The sequence below is a fragment of the Phocoena phocoena genome, chromosome 15, assembly GCF_963924675.1.
Source record: "Phocoena phocoena chromosome 15, mPhoPho1.1, whole genome shotgun sequence".
Lineage (NCBI taxonomy): Eukaryota > Metazoa > Chordata > Mammalia > Artiodactyla > Phocoenidae > Phocoena > Phocoena phocoena.
The window spans coordinates 27,273,660-27,294,811 of NC_089233.1; the positions used below are offsets into that span (position 1 = coordinate 27,273,660).

The window sequence follows — 21,152 nt, forward strand, 5'->3', positions numbered from 1 at the left end:
AGCTCATTCCTTCATTCAACAAACATCTCAGGAGTCCCGGCTTTGTGGAAGAAAGTGTTACTCAAGGAGTGTCAAATAAACTTTCAGACTGCAAGTTTAATTCCAAATGCAATGCAAACATTTGCTATACCAAGAAGCCCTGAGTCAATGCTGGACAGAATCAAGGAATTCTGTTGGAAGATCCATTTATGATTTACCCAAAGAGCTATTGGGTATTAAGGGGGAAGGAAACACTGGGCCTAAGTTGAAGAAATGAGTTGTTTTGGGTAATAGGACCAGTTCAAAAAGAAAAAGACGTCTGGGTGGATTTTTTTAATGCAAAACAAGAATCAAGTATAACAGCAGATGCTCTTCATCACCTAAGTGCAAGGCTCAGAAAGGGAGGTGGGCCACTGAATAGTGCATGAAGGCTTCTGCAGTTACATTGGCACAGATGCCCTGACTCTTTCTCTCCTAGGCAACAGCTCCCTTCCCTTCCTAGTAACATCTGAGTTTATCTGAACACGTTTAGGATGTATGTACTCTGCAAACACACAATACGGAATAGAAGAAATCTGTGGTCATGGGTGTAGATGAGGGTTGAGGTGGGTGGAGAAATTCAACAGGAAACGTGGGAGATTACTATGTAAAGTCTTACGAGGCTTGGAATTTAGGCAGCACAACCTGTGCCCTCAGAATTATAAGCACCCCTCAAACCCTCTTCAAACGGTTCCATTTGGAAATCGTGGGAGATTGAGGAATATGAATTCCTAAAGATGGACTTCTGGTTCAAACGCTAAGCTCCAAGTATGTGTCTGGCCCTCTGTTGGGCACCAACATGCTTGTTTTATGAATCTGATGTCTGTAGACCGTGGTTCTGACAGCAGCCTAGACATGTGATCATGTCTGTGCTTTGGTTTCTGTCCTGAGTTTGTAACAAAATTAGGATATTTCATACTGGAATGGATCAGCACATGTCTCCTGTCCCATCTCCAATGAGGAGCTTGGCAGTGGGGAGAGGAAATAGGATGAGAAGCTGATTATAAAAGAAGGCATGGGGTCTGGGAGTCTTCTGCCCGCCCCAAAGCTTGACTTTACTGTGGGTGCTGCTTCCATCCTATAGAACGGGGCCATGAGTCATTTGTTGAGGAGCCTGGGTCACCATCAGACTCCCTCATGTACAAATTGGGGGAATGGACTGAACCCCAACCCACCCAGGGCTGTGGGAAGGGAGCAGCAGGAGCACAGGCTCTGCAGCGATAAAAACACAAGTTCAAGTTGCCCACAGGGTGCTTGATTAGGAGCAAGTTAAATTAGCCTCCCCAAGTCTCAGTTTTCCTAATCTGAAAATTGGGGCAATACTTATGCCTTCCTCTTTGGAGCGCTATGAGAAAATAAGACAGTGTCTATAAAAGGGCCAATGCAATGTCTGGCACTTGATAAGAACTCAGGTAATAGGAGCTCCAGGCTCCCCCCCACCCCCCAACACCAGAAATGTTTACATCTGGAAATTTTGAAAGATAGATAGATGATGGATGGATAGATAGATGATACATAGATAGTAGATGGATAGATAGATGATGGATGATAGACAATGGATGATAGATAGATACATAGATAGGTGACAGATAAGAAAGATAGAAAAAGGAGTAGAAAAAAAGTAGGGGATAAGGAAATCTAGAAGGAACAGAAAAGTACAGGAGAGAGAGAGAAGGAACGAAACAGCACTTACCGACAGCCTTCAAGGAGGCGTACTTGTTGAGCTCTTTGCCAGGCGGCTGCTGTTCGTAGGGGTTGGAGATCTGGCCCAGACTGGGGTAGGAATGTGGATGGCCCATCTGCTGGAGCAAAGGGGAGGTGGGCACTGCGTTGTTCATCTGGGTGGTGTCTAGAAGTGAAGAGAACAGACGGAGATGGTCACCAATGGGGCAGGACCTTCTACCCACTCCCACCATGGCCGCATCCCTTGAGACCAAAACTCCACGCCCTTTGGGGACACAAGAGGGAGGCAGCCGAGGATGGGCAGGTATATCGGCAACAACCAACTCTGCATTGGAGAGCAGCCGAGGATGGATGGGTAAAGAGCAAAGGATTCCCCTAGAACACTTCCATCTCCCCCCAAATTAACATAAGGTCTTATCACTGCGGGGACTACTTTTATCAAAGCAATATACGTATAAAAAGATGACCAACTTCAATAACAGTCAAGGAAATGCAAGTCAGGACAACGGGAGGCCACTCCCCTGCCAAGAGACTGGCAAAAATTAAAAGGACTGAAGGACGCTAATCTAGCAAAGATGTTGGAAACTGGACAGTCTCATAAACTCATGGTGGACATATGATTTGCTGTATCTGCAGAAAGGAATCTGGCAGCGTGTATGGAAATTTAAAATGCATGTGTATGTTGACCAAATAAAACCACTTCTAGGGATGGAGCCTTCAGCCTACAAGCAACAGAATGTGAGGATATTTGTTCAGAGCTGTTCTTTGCACCATGGTTTGTAAAGTGAAAAATAAAAACCACACAGAAACAACCTGAACTCCTATCAATGTAGGAATGCTTAAATTATTGTACATCTGTATTAGGTACATAATATATACATACATATGATGGGCTATCATTCAGCTGTTAAAAAAGAGTTAAAAATCAGTTAACTATACATGTCAGACTGGAGAGTTTCTTATGGTTTATATTGTTAAGGCAAAAAAAGCAAATGTCAAAGTAATGTGCATAACAGAGCATTTGGTTTAAAGAAAAGAAAATCTGTGCATATTTTTGTGTGCTGTGGTTTGCAAAGACTGAAAAAAATAGGTAAAAACACACAAAATGAATATTGGCTACTTAGATGGACTGGAATTTATGGGGCAAAAGGTTCAAGAAGTTTTCTCTCAGGAATTATTCTTTGAGCTGTTAAGGGTTTCTGTCTTCACCCTGAGAACAATGGGATGGACGGACTGAAGGCAAGAGTGAAATGGGAGTCACAGAGTCCAGGTGAGAGAATTATGGCTCAGTTTCAGGCAGGAAGCAAGGGTTCCCTCCATCTTCATGAAGCACATCTGGAGATCCAGATCAACATGGCAGTAGTTGCTAGCAGTGCCTTGAAAGATCCCCTTTACCAGCATGTGCACCCATTTCCCAGCCACCGTGTCAGTTGCTCAGAACTCACAGGTGCCCCTAACATCCAAAAAATTGTTCTCGGCTGACGGGAGCCACCATCCTGGGCTTAATCTGCTTAATGTCCCTCATCCTCAACACCCAGGGTGGGTGACAGCCAATGCCCAGCTGACACTAAGGTACTAAGACCAGCCCTTGCCTCAAGGTGGGGATAACTTTATAGAGCAAGGGGGGCTCCAGAGCTCCCATGGGTTGAGACAAGTTTAGAGCAGGGATCAGCAAGCTTTTTCTGGAAAGGGCCAGAATGTAAATAGCTTAGGCTTTGCAGGCCATCCAGTCCAGAGATGACTCGACTCTGCCCTTGTAGCAAGAAAGCTGACATAGACATTATGTCAGTGTGGCTGTGTGCCAATAAAACTTTATTTACCAAAATAGGTGGCAGCTGAATTTGGTCCACGAGCCATAGTTTGACAACCCCTGGTCTAGACATTATCTGAAACTAAGATCCCCATCCCTGTGTGGCTCCTTTATCTTTCCTATTTTGTTTCCCTCACAACCTTAGAGAGGTGTGTGTGTTTTACTCCCTCAGAGTCTCATACACCTGAACCCCTCTCTCAAGCACTACTGCTTCTAGGCAATTCAACCCATGACATATAGAATAAGTTTGGCTTTAGAAACCAATACACTCGAACGGAAAGAAGCAGGGTTACCACAGCTGAGACACAGAGATAAGGAGAGTATTTTTATCACTGCACATGCATGGGCCATCCCACAAGCCCAACTGTCTAATGGGAATATCGCCAAACATAAGCCAAGTCGCCCAGCCGCTGGCCAGCATCTGAGGAGGCGGGCATGTCTCTCTGCCATGATAACTTTTTGGCTGGGATTCAGCTGGGGCAGAAGAGTCCTAAGATTAATGAAGTCATGGTGGAAATGTTGTCTCATGTAAATTACAGCTCCCCCTGTAGCCTGGACCCCACATCCTCTGACATTTTCCTCTCCAGAGCAACCTGCTGGGGAGGTCTGTCTGCTTCCCCTGGGCATGTCAGGCCAGACATGCTTGTGCCCAAATGTTGGTGTAATAGGAAGTGATTTACTGTAAGTTCTCATCGTTTGCTGCTCTGTGGGTTTTTTTCCCCAACACACACACACACACACACACACACACATACACAAACACACACAAACACACACATATTTTAGTGGACAGCTACTATTTTGTGTATTCAGAAGTACCAGTTCCAGGCACTCTGCTTCATCCCCATTTGACTCATGTGATGAGCTGCCAATCACTGTAACTCTCTTAGTTTGGGTTTTCCCAGAAGTCACTGAGATAAGAACTCAAGTACAAACATATTTGGGAGGTGAAGTCAGGCAATACTGCAGACAAGGGGTGAGGGGGCGAGATGGGAAAGAGAAAGAGGCAGATAGAGTGCAATGCCCAGCAAGGGGCAACTGTGGAGAACGGGAGTTTAATCCCACTCTGGCATTCTGGTAAATGGCGTTGACTGCATGTCTCAGAATTCTGTCAGCCCATGGGCAAGTGAGCCCCTGAGTATTTATGTGCCAGCTCCCATCAGTCGTTGTTTGAGGGCTGCTTCTGGGAGACAGTAATTCCTCAGCACTTGTAACCTACATGTTCATAGACAGAGTGAGCTCTGGTGGCCAGAAAAAATCTTACTCAGAGATATAAGTAAGAGCTGGCAGTTGGAAATTAGGCCGGTAACTCACCCTTCTGGTCGCACAGCGAACATGTGATCCAAGTCAGACCAATCACAACACCTCCTTCTCCTCACAGTGATTGGGCCAGAAGTGAGCATGTGATCTAGGCTGGGCCAATCAGAGTCCTTCCCTGAATTTTTTCTATTGGGAAGCTTTGGAGTCAAGGAGACAGGAGGCCATGAATTCAAATGAGTTTTAACCTACCATGTGAAGAAAATCTTTCTTCATTGTGAAAGAATAAGGGAAGAAGCAGAGGAGATAGGGAAGTCCCTTTCTGAATAAGCTAGTGTGCTTTGGGTTTACTGTCACGTGCAATGTAAGTTCTGACTAGTGCAATTGTTGTCCAGAATCCCTCTGGGAGGCTGGAACTGACCAGAAGGGAGGCTTCCCATGGGGCCTGCAGAGTGCACCAAGGTGGAACCGGCATTAGCCCTGGATTTTCTACAGAGCTTCAGTAGAAATTTCAAACAGTAAATTGACTGAGTAGTGCATAAAGAATGCCCAAGGACTTTCGTAAGTTAATTAACTAATATCTTAATGGCAGGTATTTTTTTTTTTTTCTGGAAATAGACCCTTAACTAGTTACAGAGCTGACACCACCTAAGCCCATCATCCAGTGGGAGCCCTTACTCCCATCTCTTTGCTCCCTCGGTCCCAGATCCCATCCACTATTTTCAAACTCTGTTTCCAGTCCTGCCAGGGGAAATGCTAAACACTTCATTAAAGAATTATATTCTTAAACAGGATACTCCATTATAAAGCATTTGCTTTTGGATGATTTCTCCCAAGTCCTGAGCTAACTCAGGGGCAGCGAGTAGTTACTTAATGCAAGTGGGTAGGACTGAGATGGCCCAACAAAGTGATCCATCACAAAGGAAAATGAGGCTGCCCCAGAGTCACATTCCTACTTTCACATTCAGAACAACAGGAAGCAAATTTCTGGCAGTTTTAGATAGTCATTTTTTGCTAGCTTCCAGGCGTTGATTATTCAGAAATACTGAAATCCAGGCTCAGGGCAGCAATCAAGAATTATTAAACAGACATTGGCGACTGGGTTTCTTAAATGTTATTTTCATTTTACAGAGCAGGAGGATGGACCAGCCCTGGCAACCCAGTTTTTCTGTGAGTTTTCCACACATAATATCCAGCTAAGGAGGACAAACAAAAGAGTAGATGGGAGGTAAGCTCAGGTTGGCATCCAAGAAAAATAGAATAGGGTGAGTGAAGAGAGAACAGTAGGTTATAATGTGCAAATCCTGACCTTGTCAACTGAGAGAAGAAGCATAAAGATAGGAAATAACTATTTGAATGTATGTATGTATGTAGAATGTATATATGTCCATGCACGTGTACGTATTTATATACATATGTACACAAATATATAATATAATGTATATTATTTAATATATATTTTATATATTATACATACACTAAGTATATATATTATGCAAAAGAAATTATATATATAATTTATGTATTATATATTATACATTTTATAATGTTTTATGTATTATGTAATATAGTAGGTATTTGTATATGTACACACTTATTTAATTATATATTATCAATTTTATATATTAAATATACTAAGTAAATATACTATGCAAAAGAAATTATGTGTATACATAATTTATATATTTATTATATATATTTTATATATAAATTATATATATGTGTGTGTGTGTATGTATATATATATAATTTCTTTTGCATAGCCATGACCATAGAGGGAATCCAGTAGGACCAGCCGTGTCCTGCTCCCAGCAGTATGGTTTCACTTCTAGATACACCTCAGCCCCAGAGATATCTTATCCACCTCACCTCTGTAGAAAGGTACTTTCTACCCAAGGTCACAAGAAAACTTTCCCTGCCTCATTACAATTTTGCAACTCCTTCTGATCCTTAGAAATAACTGACAAGGACTTGCTGTTCTGGGATGTTCCGTCAAGACCCTCAGTCAGCAAACAAGAAGTTGATAACGTCCCCATGTTCCCCTTCCGAAGACAGAAAATGGGCCTCACATATTTGACAATCATTTTCAAAGAAAGTTAAAATACACGTACTCTATATAGAAGTATCTGGCAGACTTACAGCAAGGTAACCACCATGTAGGTACTGTTATGATGTGGTATATCTTAGTTACTAAACAGACTAATGAATGCAATCTAGATAGGGTCATTAAGGTAAAATTGCTCAATTACAAACCCTGGGATGATGCTCTAGTTTTCTCAGAGCAAAAGAGGCAGATACCAACTATTACAAACTAGACCAGTCTGGCTCATCTTGGAGGAAAGGCAACAATAGTAAGTTTTTCAAGGCATATCACAAGGAAGAACTGCACAGAAAGGCACAAGATGGTCAAAGAGTGCTGTCCTGTGGAGCATATATTATGTGCCAGCCACTTGGTAATGAACTTTTCATGCACTATCTCCTTAAATCCTCATATCAATCCTGTGAAGTAATGATACAGGAACAATATATCTTTTAAGTAATTTTTTATTGTAGAACAGTTTTAGATTTACAGAAATACTGCAAAGATAGCACAGAGAGTTCCAATATACATACCCTGGACCCAGCTTCCCCAATAGGGTACATTTGTTACAATTAATAAACCAAGACTGACATATAACTATTAACTAAAACCCATACTTTATTCAGGTTTCCTTAGTTTTTGCCTAATGTCCTTTTACTGTTCTAGAATCTCATCCAGGTAGCACATTAAATTTAGTCATCATGTTTCTTTAGGTATCTCTTGGCTGTGAATTTCTCAGACTTTTCCTTATTCTGATGACTTTGACAGTTCTGAAGAGTTCTGGTCAAGTATTTTGTAGAATGTCCCTCAACTGGAATTTGTCTGATGTTTTTCTCATGACTAGACTGCAGTTATGGGTTTGGGGGAGGAAAACCATACAGATCAGGTGACATTCTCATCGCAACATATCAAGGATACATTCTATGATGACATCATTATTGATGTCATAAATATCAATATTGCTGCCTGAGGCAGTGTTTCTCAAAGCTCTCCACTGTAAAGTTACTCTATTTTTCTCTCTTTCCACACCATTCTCTTTGGAAGGAAGTCACTATACATAACCCACACTTAAGGAGTGGGAAGTTATGCTCTACCCCTCTGAGTACAGTGTCTACATAAATTATTTGGAATTGTTCTTCATAGCAGATTTGTCTCTTCTTCCCCATTTAATTATTCACTCAAATATATATCATATATATATATATATATGATATATATTAGTGTGGACACATGGATATGTATTTTCTACTTTGGATTATAATCCAATACTATTTTATTTTGTTTTTTCACTCAAATTTCCCCAGGTTTGGCCAATGGAATCTCTTTCAGTTGGCTTTTACATTCCCCCCTGCCCTTTCTTTGTAGAACTTTCTTACTTTCTAGCAATGCAAGATGCTCCAGGTTCATCTTGTTTATTTCCTATCCCATCCTAGAATCCATTTCTCCAAGGACCCTGGTTCCCTTTCTTGGAGAATGGTGTTAGAAACCAAAATCTGGGTGCCAAATGTGCTCACGGCTTCTAGTCCCTCTCAGTTGACTGAGTAAGGAAATCTATGTGTGTATACTGACTCATACAGATATACATATCTATAAATATTTATATATGTAACCGTCTGGGTCTGTATTAAGCTTAACATGAATTCATCCTGATATCTCCAACTCTAATCCATTATCACATGGATCAGTCTAGCCTTCTCCCCTTGCTCACTTATAACCTTTCACCCCAACAATGAGAAGCCTGACTCCCATCCTCCACCATCCACTTACTTAGTTGTTTAATTCCAGTATACATGTCTAGCAATATCAGAATTGTTAACCCACAGCCCTATGGGAAAACAACTGTGCCAACTAGACTGCAGTCTTAAGGATAATGTATTTTTCAAATTATTAGTGTGTTTTTGTCTTTTGTCTTCCTGAGTATATGAGGTTTACCTCAGATGGCCCGTGGCATCCATATACCTAGGTAAAGCTAGGAAATTAGGATTTATTAAAGAAGGAACACAAAGAAAAATGGTGATGATATTGATTAACGATAAAGAAGGTGAAAACACAGTTATATACATAATAAACAGAGAGGTGTTATTATTTCATATACAAACTAATGTACTATTCCAAGAGTCCCTATGAGATACTATTACTAACCCCATTTTGCACAGAGAGGTTTTGTGATTTACCCAAAGTTACACCACTCATAAGTGGCAGAACCATGCTTTGGACCTGGCAGTCTGACTCTGGAATCTATGCTCTTAGGCACTTCCTTACTCCCTCTAAAGGAGCTAAATGCAAATTTCTGACATTCAGAAAATGACTGTGCAGCAAGAAAATAATAAAAATTTTAAGTCACAATACTGACTTTGGAAGGTATCTTTGGCATATTAAGGACCAGTCTTGGTTGGCAAGACCACAGAAGTTTTTGGCAAGGGTGGACCAGCGAGGAAAGCGATGGGAAGGCTCTGATTCTAGGAAATTGTGAGAATGAAAGACAAGAGAGAAATAAGGGGGCCTAAGATCATGTCTCTCAACTTTCCCCTTTTGGTCTTCAGACCCAGGTGAAGGAGAAGAATGATGGATGAGTTGAGGGTGATGCTGAGGGCAAAGACCTCTTGTCCCACTCCACTGTTTGGGATTTTGGCAGAAACTCATGGTGAAGAAGCTCTGAGCTACCAGGGGGTAGCTGAGCCTGTTAAGAAATAATGAAGTATAAAAAACTAAACCTAGAGTTACCATATGATCCAGCAATCCCACTCCTAAGCATATATCTGAAAAAGATGAAAACTCTAATTCAAGGAGATGTTCAGCACTATTTACAATAGCCAAGACATGGAATCAACCTAAGTGTCCATTGACAGACGAATGAAAAAAGAAAATGTGGTACACATATACAATGGAATATTACTCAGCCATAAAAAAGAATGAAATAATGCCATTTGCAGCAACATGGATGGATCTAGAGATTATCATACTAAGTGAAGTAAGTCAGACAGAGAAAGACAAATATCATGTGATATCACTTATGTGTGGAATATTTTTAAATGACACAAATAAACATATACAAAACAGAAACAGACTCACAGACATAGAAAACAAATTCATGGTTACCAAAGGGGGAAGGGGGGGAGGGTTAAATTAGAAGTTTGGGACTAACAGATACATACTACTGTACATAAAAGAGATAAAAAACAAGGACCTACTGTATAGCACAGGGAACTATATTCAGTATTTTGTAATAACCTACAATGGAAAAGAATCTGAAAAAGTATATATATATAAACTGAATGACTTTTCTGTACACCTGAAATACTGTAAATCAACTATACTTCAATAAATAAATAAAGTACCAAAAAGAAAGAAAAAGAAATAAAGTGGTATGGTCTGAGTACAAGATTGTCTGGTTGGAGTTCTTCAATGACTCTCATGTACCAGAAGGGCTGAGAGCAGGGGTCCTGCTACAGAACTTGTCGGTGTGGGGCAACGAGTCTCATACAGTGGCATTGAGTGAGTTTCCTTCCACTTTCTTTTATACTTTCTCTCCCAAGTAGATGGTTAACAGAGCCCAGCTCAGACGAAAGTCATATACTCAGAAAGGCCAAATAGAAAAGCACATTAACCACGTGAAAAATGTACCCCTGTTTCTCTAAGTATTACAACCCTATTTTACAGATCAGGAAACAGAAGCTCAGAGGGGTTGTGGTGTTTGTCCGAAGTCACACAGCATGTTAGTAACCACCTGGATTTGATCCCAGGTTTGTCTAATGGCAAAATTGGTGTTTCCTCCACTAAGCTAGGCTGCCTTTAGCATGGACCAGGCTCAGCATTAAGCCTCCCCTATGAAGAGAGACTCTTCTGTCTTGAGTATCTTTCCTTGTAAAACTTCTCACTTGAGTAAATGAGTAAACCGCTGGCCTTTTTGTTTCCTCTTTTATCCAGAGAATAGAACTTACTACTGTATCTAGGGAACAAGCTGGGCTCGCCCATGCTGAGAATCCCCTACTGCCTTGTGGAACCCACCTGTGCTCTGACCTCTCCCACTCGGCTCATCCATCTATTCCTCCTCATATATTTGGGTGTCTACGGCATGCCAGGCATTGTGTTTGGTGGACAAGTTCTAGCTCTTACACTGTTTACTAACTAGAGGAGCTCATAACATTTTTCTAAAGCTTTTTTCACACTTGAGAAGTACCACATTTCTGCCTGGCCCCCAAGGCCATATTGATCCTGCCCAGGGTCCTTCTTCACCCCTACTCTTTCCAACACACTCTCTGTGCCCCGTCATGCATCCTCAGCAGACTCTCTCCACAGACCACACCATCCAGAACAACATAATGAAAGAAGAACGGAGTTTTGAGTCAGTCAGCTCTGCATTCAAATTCTGGCTCTTCCATTTCCCAACAGCAGCTTTGGGAGGTGTTATACAACTGACTCTGTGAGTCTCAGTCTTCTCAATTCGAAATTGAGGACCAGAACATAAACCCTCTCAGGGTTCGCTGTGAGGTTTAGAGACTGCACGTATACCATGCTCAGCATACACGTGAAACATAGTAAGCATCCAACACAGTGTAGCTAAAGCTTTATGGCTTCCAATAGTCAGGGAAACCAAGACAACGTGATGACTGGCCATGAGAAGAGGGTGTTAGGTTTCCCTAAGGCGCTCTCTGGGCTCAGAATTCTTGGACACATTCCAGATTATTCAGTTATCTCAGAACTGGACAAATGAGAGAGAATAAAAGGAGATATTCCTGTGGGAACCAATTGCACTGGTAATTCTCTTAACGACAAAGAAGAGAATAGACATTCAGAAATTGTAACAGAGCTCTGGCTTTTAGCTCTGTTTTCCTTTCTATCCTATCCAAACCTTTACATCCAGCATCCTTTTTAAGAGAAAACCTGAAAATTATAGTTTGAAACATCATGTAGATTTTTCTCTGGTCACAAGCAAGCAAAAAAAAGAATCAGATCAAACTCAAAATTACCCTGAACTTGTCAAAAGAGAACATAGCAGGCTAGCCTCTAACCAGAAAAGGTTGATGTAAACAGAGAATTAAATTCATATTATTGAATCTTGGTGGCAGAGGGTTCAGAGGGAATTTGTGATAGAGAAAAAATGAACATATATCATTGGAAAACCTTTGGCCAATTGGGCATGTGTGTTACCCAAGGGTTTATATTTTTAAGCATGCAAAAAAATTTTTTTTAACTTTGAGCATCTAGGATGTGAACATTTTGAAACCGGAGTTGTTAAACAAATATTTATTTAATGTTCACTTCTGGTCATGTTGTGTGCAGACTCTGAGGGACAGAGATTCACTTCAAATCTGAGGTTGTGCTCCAAGGAGATGCAAGCCTAGGATAGGAGGCAGATCAAGAACAACACAGGTGAGAAGGAGGAGAGTTAAAATCAGCATGGTTAGTACTATGATACAGCAAAACACAGAGTTCTGTGAAAGCCCAAGGGAGGGGGTAGCTAACCCAGGTTTAGAAGGTACTTTTTGAAAAATACTCTCAAAGACAGTAACAAGAAGAGGACTTTTTAATTTGAAGTAGCATTGTGTCTGCTCAAGAAACTACAGTTTATTGGCATCACTTCTGAAATAGGACATCTCTAAGGTGGCTGAACTCACCATTGATGGCTCAGCATCATCATTAGAATATCAGAGGTGGTTGTTTTATGCTCCAAGCAGCCACTTCCTCAGAAGTCAACCTGATGAGCTAGTGTAATGATGGATGTTTGTCCCTTCACCCAGGACAAACACCCATCATTACACTACTTCATAAAATTGACAGATAAATGGATAAAGAAGATGTATATATATATACACCCCACATCTTCTTTATCCATTCATATATATATGTGGGTGTGTGTATTTATATATAAACACACACACACACACACACCACACACACATAGGAGTTTGGGATTAACATATACACACTACTATATATAAAATAGTTAAGCAAGGACCTACTGTATAGCCCAGGGAACTATATTCAATATCTTACAATAACCAATAATTGAAAAGCATCTGAAAAAGAATATATATATATGTATAACTGAATCATTTTGCTGTACACCTGAAACTAACACATTATAAATCAACTATACTTCAATTTTTTTAAAAGGTTAAAAAATAAATTTAAAAACAATTTTTTAAAAAGATTAAATGAGGTCATGTGGGTGGGCCCTACTCCATTCTGACTGGTGTCCTTATAAGAAAAGAACATTTGGACACAGAGATGCACAGGCAGAGGAAAGACCATGTGAGGACATGGCAAGAAGGCAGCCATCGGCAAGCCAAGGAGAGAGGCCTCAGAAGAAATCCAAACATGCTGACACCTCGATCTTGGACTTCCAGCCTCCAGAACTGTGATAAAATTAATTTCTGTTGTTAAAAAAAAGAGCCCCCAAATGGAAAGGTTGTTTCATTTCTGCTCCTTCTTCTCCTCCCTCTGTGTCCTCCTCCTCCTAATTCCACTGATTTAAGTTTTCTTTTCTCCCCCATCATGGTCAGTCTGTTTCATCAGCTGCACGGTGAGTAGCAGCCAGCTGTCTTGGACTTTATTGTTTCTAGTCCTAACGTGTTGTGGGATTTGAAACGCGATACCCAAGCTTATTAGGATAAATTGTAAAGTAACCACTAGCCGCATATCAAAATAGTATTTCTTCTGAAAAATGCTCTCCTTTTTTTCCTACATATTTCCCAAGCTATCTCTGAATCATCTTCCCCGTCTCTGCTTAAACATCATGTCCTCCAGGGGACCTCCCCAACCCCATCCTATCCTAGTTACCACTGGAGCTCTCTGTATTCACTCGCTAGGGCTGCCATAACAAAGCACCACAAACCCCGAGGGCTTGAACAACAGAAATGTATCATCTCCCATACAGTGCAATATTACTCAGCCATAAAAAAGAATGGAATCATGCCATTTGCAGCAACATGGAGGGACCTAGAGATTATCATACTAAGCATAGTGAGTCAGGAAAACAAATACAACATGATATCGCTTATACGTAGAATCTAAAACACTACACAAATTAACATATCTACGAAACAGAAACAGACTCACAGACATAGAGAACAGACTTGTGGTTGCCAAGGGGAGGGGGGTCGAGGAGGGAAGGACTGGGAGTTTGGGATTAGCAGATGCAAACTATTATATGTAGGATGGATAAACAACAAGGTCCTACTGTATAGCACTGAATAACTTTGCTGTACAGCAGAAATTAACACAACATTGTAAATCAACTATACTTCAATAAAATTTTTAAAAAAGAAATGTATCATCTCCCAGTTCTGAGGGCTAGAGGTCCGAGATCAAGGTGTCAGCAGAGTTGGTTCCTTCTGAGTATGGTGAGGGAGAATGTTTCACCCCTCTTGCCTAGCTTCCAGAGGTTGTGCTGGCAATCACTGGTGTTCCTTGGCTCCCAGATGCATCACTTTGATCTCTGCCTTCATCTTCACGTGGTGTTTTCCCTGTGTGCATGTCTGTGTCCAAATTTCCCGTTTTTATAGGATGCCAGTCATATTGGATTAAAGGTCCACGCTGCTCTACTGTGATCTCATCTGAACTCATTACATCTGTAATGATCCTCTTCCTAAAAAGGGTCACATTCTGAGGTACTGAGGGCTAGGACTTCAGCGTATCAGTTTAGGGGAGGGAGGACACAATTTGATTAGTGACACCCCCTTTCCTTCCTTTCTTTATCCACATGAATACACTGATTTATTTTTAATGCCTGTTTTCCCACACTTCTGAGGTCAGTGAATACAGTCACCTCCTCCACCCCTCCATTTCCAATGCCTATCCTAGCTCTTTGCACGGAACTGAATTCTAATACAGGAAAGGATGAGGGAAAAAAAGAACGATTTTCAGGGACCTGCTATGTGACAAGCAGCGTACAAGGTGTTTTACCTAAAAGTCAACTATTTGTCTAAGAAAAATGCATTGAATGTACTGGCTTAGCAACAGCCATTTTAGCTGCTCTGAAATTTGTTTTTGCTTTTTGGAGTGCATATGCAGTGGATAGGTGTTTTGTTTGTGGACCATTTGATGCCTGGACAGCAAATGACAGCAACAACAAAGTAAAGCAATATAACAGATGAGAAAACTGGGCTCAGTTTAACCAAACACTATGGATGCTACACTGCTCAGGTGTGCATCCTTCAGGTGATAACGAAGGACATATGCCCCACGGATGGAGGATGAAGGATGTTCTACACCAAGTCTCTAGTAAAGGCAATTCCACACAGGGGTTAAAGGATCCACCAGCCAGTCCCACTTCAGGGGCTGTTAGAGGAATTTTCCAGCGTGCACCAAAAAGACCTTTGGCTCATGCTGTGGTGGAAGATTCAGAAAGCCAATGTATGTGGCATGATACTCTTTGACTTCCCTATCATCCACGCATTTTGTCTACTCAAGAGCCCACTTGATTGGGGTGCAAACCTCCCCTACTTAGGGCCTGTCACAAAGAATATAAGTGACTGGTTATGAAATTCACAGTAATGGATGCTACCATCTTTCTCCCTCTTTTCCAGATCTTCTAAAGTCTCCTAAAATCACCTCCTCTCTCACTCAAAATGCCAATCCCTCCTCTTGAAAAATATTTTAGAGCAAAATGAGATTATGGAGAGAGAATAGATCATTTAGAGACAGAAGACTTGGATTCAAATGCTGCTCTAGCAATGTATCAGCTGTGAGGCCTTAATCAAATTAATTGACCTCTGGCACCTCTGTTTCATTGCATATGAAATGGGGGAAATGGGAAACTAAGTATTAAATTACTGAATGCAACACACATGCCAACAAAAGAATTAAAACCAGGATCTCGAAGCGGTGTTTGCATACCCATGTACCTAGCAGCACTCTTCACAATACCCAGGATGTGGAAGAATACACGTGTTCAACAAAGGATGAATGGATTTGAAAATGTGGTATATTCGTTCACTGGAATATTATTCAGCTTTAAAAAGGAAGGAAATTCTGGGACTTCCCTGGTATTCCAGTGGGAAAGACTCCGTGCTCCCGATGCAGGGGGTCCGGGTTCAATACCTGGTCGGGCAACTAGATCTCACATGCGTGCCTCAACTAAAGAGTTCGTATGCTGCAACTAAGAAGTCCACATGGGACTTCCCTGATGGCACAGTGGTTAAGAATATGCCTGCCAATGCAGGGGACACGGGTTCCAGCCCTGGTCCGGGAAGATCCCACATGCCACAGAGCAACTAAGCCCATGTGCCACAACTACTGAAGCCCAAGTGCCTAAAGCCCGTGCTCCGCAACAAGAGAACCAGCGCAATGAGAAGTCCGTGCACCACAACAAAGAGTAGCCCCCGCTCACCGCAACTAGAGAAAGTCCGCGTGCCAGCAATAAAGACCCAACATAGCCAGAAAAATAAAATAAAATTAATTTTTAAAAATAAATTAAAAGTTTAAAAGGTTTAGAAAAAGAAGTCCGCATGCCGCAACTAAAAGATCTTGTGTGCCACAACTAAGACCTGGCACAGCCAAAATAAATAAATAAATAAAATATTATTTAAAAAGGGAAGGAAATTCCAATCCATGCTACAACATGGATGAACCTTGAGGACATTATGCTAAGTGAAGCCAGTTACAAAAAGACACATACTATAGGAAGCACCTAGAGTAGTCAAGTTCATAAAGACAGAAAGTCGAATAGTGGCTGCCAGGAGCTGGGGAGAGGAGGGAATCAGGAGTCAATGTTTGATGGGTATCAGAGTTTCAATTTTGTAAGATGAAAAATTTACAGAGATGGATGGTGGTGATGGTTGGCCAACAATGTGAATATAAATTACACAACTGAACTATACACTTTGAAATGGTTAAGGCGGTAAATTTTATGTTATGCATTCTTTACCACAATTTGGGAAAAAACCACACATGCCAACTATTTTACCCACACATCCTTCAAAATACCCAAACCCATGGCATAAGTTAGGCATTATCATCTGCTTATTTTGCAGAAGAGAAAACCGATGCAAAGGGAGGCTTTGGTCAAGGTCACAAGGAAAGAGACAAAGTCCAGCTCTATCCAAAGCCAGTGCTTCTATCTGTATACTAAGTGATTCTCTATGACAGAGCTCAGAATGCGATAAAACAAGATATATCCTGAACACACTCACCTTAGTGCTTGGCACACATGAGAGCCTGTAATGTTAGATCCTTTCCCCCATGACATTTCCATTTTTTAAAAATTTAAGCCCTTAGAAAAACAACCTAGCCATTTTCTTCTCTGAGAATGTTCATGGTGGTTATTTTTTTTCTCTATTTATTTTATTTATTTATTTCTGGCTGCATTGGGATAATAATGCAGCCAGAAATAAATAAATAAAAGAAATTTAATTTAATGAAAGAAATTTATTTCTTCACTGCTGCACGCGGGCTTTCTCTAGCTGCAGCAAGCGGGGGGCTACTCTTTGTTGCGGTGCGCGGGCTTCTCGTTGCAGTGGCTTCTCTTGTTGTGGGGCACGGGCTCTAGAGCACAGGCTCAGTAGTTGTGGTGCACGGGCTTAGTTGCTCCGCGGCATGTGGGATCTTCCTGGACCAGGGCTCGAACCCGTTTCCCCTGCATTGGCAGGCGGATTCTCAACTACTGTGCCACCAGGGAAGTCCAGGTGGTGATTGTTGAATAAACCAAATCCTTTCTAATTACAGGTTGAGCAAATTCATTCACTTATGAAATAATCACCGTGTGCCATTCCTAGGCCAGGCATCTTTCTGGGTACTGCAGAAAGAGAATTGGATAAGACTCACTCCAGCCTTTGAGAAGCTCAGTTCAATGGGGTGAACGGACAGGCAAACAACTTCCCTATAACACATGTGATTACAATACTAAGTGGAATAGGTCAGAAAGAGAAAGACAAACATCATATGGTATCACTTATATGTGGGATCTTTAAAAATGATACAAATGAACTTATTTACAAAACTCACAGACACAGAAAACAAACTTATGGCTACCAAAGGGGAAAGGGGGGATTAACTGAGAATTGGGGATTAACAGATACAAAGCACTATATATAAAACAGATAACAACAAGGACCTATAAGGACCGACTGTGTAGCACAGGGAACTATATTTGCTATCTTGCGATAACCTATAATGGAAAAATAATCTGAAAAGAATATATATATATATTATATAACTGAATCAGTTTGCTGTACACCTGAAGCACTCTGTAAATCAACTATACTTCAATTAAAAAAAAAAACTAGGCTTGTCATACTAAGTGAAGTAAGTCAGAGAAAGACAAATATCATATGATATCGCTTATATGTGGAATCCAAAAAAGGGTACAAATGAACTTATCCACAAAGCAGAAATAGAGTTACAGATGTAGAAAACAAACTTATGGTTACCACAGGGTAAGGGGGGGAGGGATAAATTGGGAGATTGGGATTGACATATACACACCACTGTATATAAAATAGATAACTAATAAGGACCTGTTGTATCAAACAGGGAACTCTACTCAATACTCTGTAATAATCTGTATGGGGAAAGAAGCTAAAAAAAAGAGTTGATGTATATATATATGTATAACTGATTCACTTTGCTGTACAGCAGAAACTAACACAACATCGTAAATAAACTATACTCCCAAAGAAATTAAAAAGAAAAAAAAAAGTAGGCACAGAAGTCAGAGGCTTTGTCTGTTTCAAGATGGGACATAACTTATAGTAATCCCTCCGAATTCCTAAAAACGACTGTCAAATATAAAAATAAACTTTAAAAATGCAAAATGATATCACCATGAGCTATCATTACGTATCTATGAGTGGCAAAAAAACCCCAAAATTTAAAAATCTGACAATTCCAGGTCCTGGTGAGGACATGGGACAACTGAAACTCTCGTACCTTCTTGGTACATTGTAAATGTCTAGACCCAATGGCCTCTTAGAACTGTATGTCATAGGTTCCTGGGCAATCTAAGTTAAGAAACTAAGTTAACCAGAGGTCATTTTGCCTTATAGACTCAGGATATTTTCATAATTGCCTGATACCTCTCTAGCATTACAAATCCATCAATGTCCTAGGCCAACATCAACCCAAAGAAAGAGACCTAAACAAACATTTCACGTCTTGTTCCATCAGTCCCATCCTGCTCCCAACACAACATTTTAAGGCCCATATTCTTCTGCCAGGGAGAAGTAAGAGAGGGAGGTTTTGGCTATGACCCTTCCTCTTTACATTAAGAGGATTCTGTTCCCATCCAATGGTCTTGTCTCATCCTTCAATTTTCCAACTGGACCATGGATTCTCGGATATCCACACTGAACCTAAAAATTATTAATTCACAGAATTAATAATTCTATGAATTATTAATTCATAGAATAACTAGCAGAGAACGGTCTCTTTCCCCAGCCCCATCCTCATTCCCAGAGGATGATCCTCACTGGAGCCAACGCCAGGAGCCTTACTTATTTAACAGGATTTTCCTTCAATTACTTGAGAAGGAAAGGAGGAGGAAGGTGCTTGGGCGTGAATCTTGGTTCTGCCTTTCTTCTTTTTTTAATTCAAATAAAATTTTAATGATTTCAGTTCAATACGACTGAAAATGTAGTGTATTAAAGGGCATTTTCTACTAAATTTCAAATACAGGTTGTGGGCCATTTCTGAGCAGGAGTGTCATATCCTACTGAGTATTCAACTTATTAACTAAGGTGATTGACATGGTAGGAGGTGGGGAAGAACAATGATCAGCTCATAGAATTTGGCTAAGAAAGGAAACGAAGAAAAACAATGCAAATAATAATTAAAATAGCTACAGATATTAGTAAAATAAAAATACAATCCCAAATATCCATCTCTTAAATTACCAGAAAAAAATTACAGGTAAAGTTACAGCAAATACAGTCCTCACAGATTTGGGTAACTTTATTTGCATTTAATAGTGATTTTTAAGCCCTATAGCCAATGAAACCATTTTAAAAAGCACTATGAGGACTGGAAATTTAGATGTCTATACACAAACCACCTTTAAGATCATTTTCTTTTGAAAATATTCTCTACTGAACAGTAGACCCAAAAAGGCGGGGTGGGGGGGGGGAACCATCAATCACATTTACATTGCAGCTGGGGCGGCACTAATATCTTTGGCTGATCTGAGATTATTCTTAGTGTCCCATATAAATAAAAAGACCAAAAACTTTACAGTTCAGCTTGATGAAATAAAAAGAAAGGCAATTCACATTATTTATAATTTCACATATACAATGCTGTGTTACTAAGCAATGAACACTTTCATACAAAGATTTATTCCACACTTCTATGCAAATATCCACAGGTATTTTCTAATCGTGAGATAACTCTACAATGCTAGTTAGTATTAAACTGTATCAAATGCAAACAGACCAGCGACTTGACTTGAGATGACATTTTTAACAACTATAAATTTAAACACCACTGCATTCTTGTTTCTTCTGTTGTTGAACCACCCTTGTACCCTGCCCCCCCCCCCCTTTAAGGACAATAAGTTTATGTTGCACGTTCTGGTTAAGCAGAGACTTCAGAACCACTGAACTTGAAACTTATCCCTTAGGGATGCAGGTGAGATGCCCAAGGACTATGGCTTTGCGAAGACAACACCTTGAGTTTGGCCAGCAATCAGAGACAACTCTTCTGTGTGTAGTGATAAGAGATCCGAGTGACATCAGTTCTACTTTTTGTGCAGCCTGTGATTCTGATGGGGACTGGCAGATCTGTACCTCTGCCTACTAGGACCACCCTCCCAGGAGGCCATCGACAAGGGGATCTAGGTGACCTGTTGACGGAGATCCGTCTATCCTGTTATGTTTGCTACTGGTTACAAATTCTATATTCTGTTCAATTAGTCAGACTAAAGTTTTTCACTGTGTTTGTTTGGCAAAACGAATTAAACAGAAAGTAAGGTTTAAAAAAAATACAATATTGAGTAAATTTCTCAACATCTCTGATTCTGTTTCCTTGCTATAAAATAGTGATAATCATTGTATCTGTCTTACAGTGGTGTTGGAAGGGCAAAACAAGATAAGGGTTGTAAAGATGTTTATGCCTAGCACATAGGTGGCACTCAATAGGTATTAGGGAGTTGCTGTTATTGTCATGGAAATATCTGGCCACTCAAAAGCCTCCAATGTCAACAAATGAGATAGGAATTAGGTTTGTTTCAATTCTCAGACCCCCTTATAATCAATATCAGGCCTTTCTAGAATGACTGATATTACTGAATAGGGCAGCAAAAACACCCAGTTGGCTGAGAAATTGGACCTGGAAATAGATCAAGCTAGCATATTGTCTGGACACCACATT

At 40.6% G+C, this 21,152-nt stretch overlaps 1 protein-coding gene across 1 annotated transcript in view; it reads right to left on the reverse strand.

The window, feature by feature from the left end:
* SHISA9 (shisa family member 9) overlaps positions 1-21,152 on the reverse strand; it is a 291,458-nt gene that overhangs the window by 23,180 nt on the left and 247,126 nt on the right. The window contains exon 3 of the mRNA XM_065893341.1: positions 1,712-1,867. Coding sequence (XP_065749413.1) covers positions 1,712-1,867 — 156 coding nt within the window. The remainder of the gene's footprint in view (positions 1-1,711; positions 1,868-21,152) is intronic.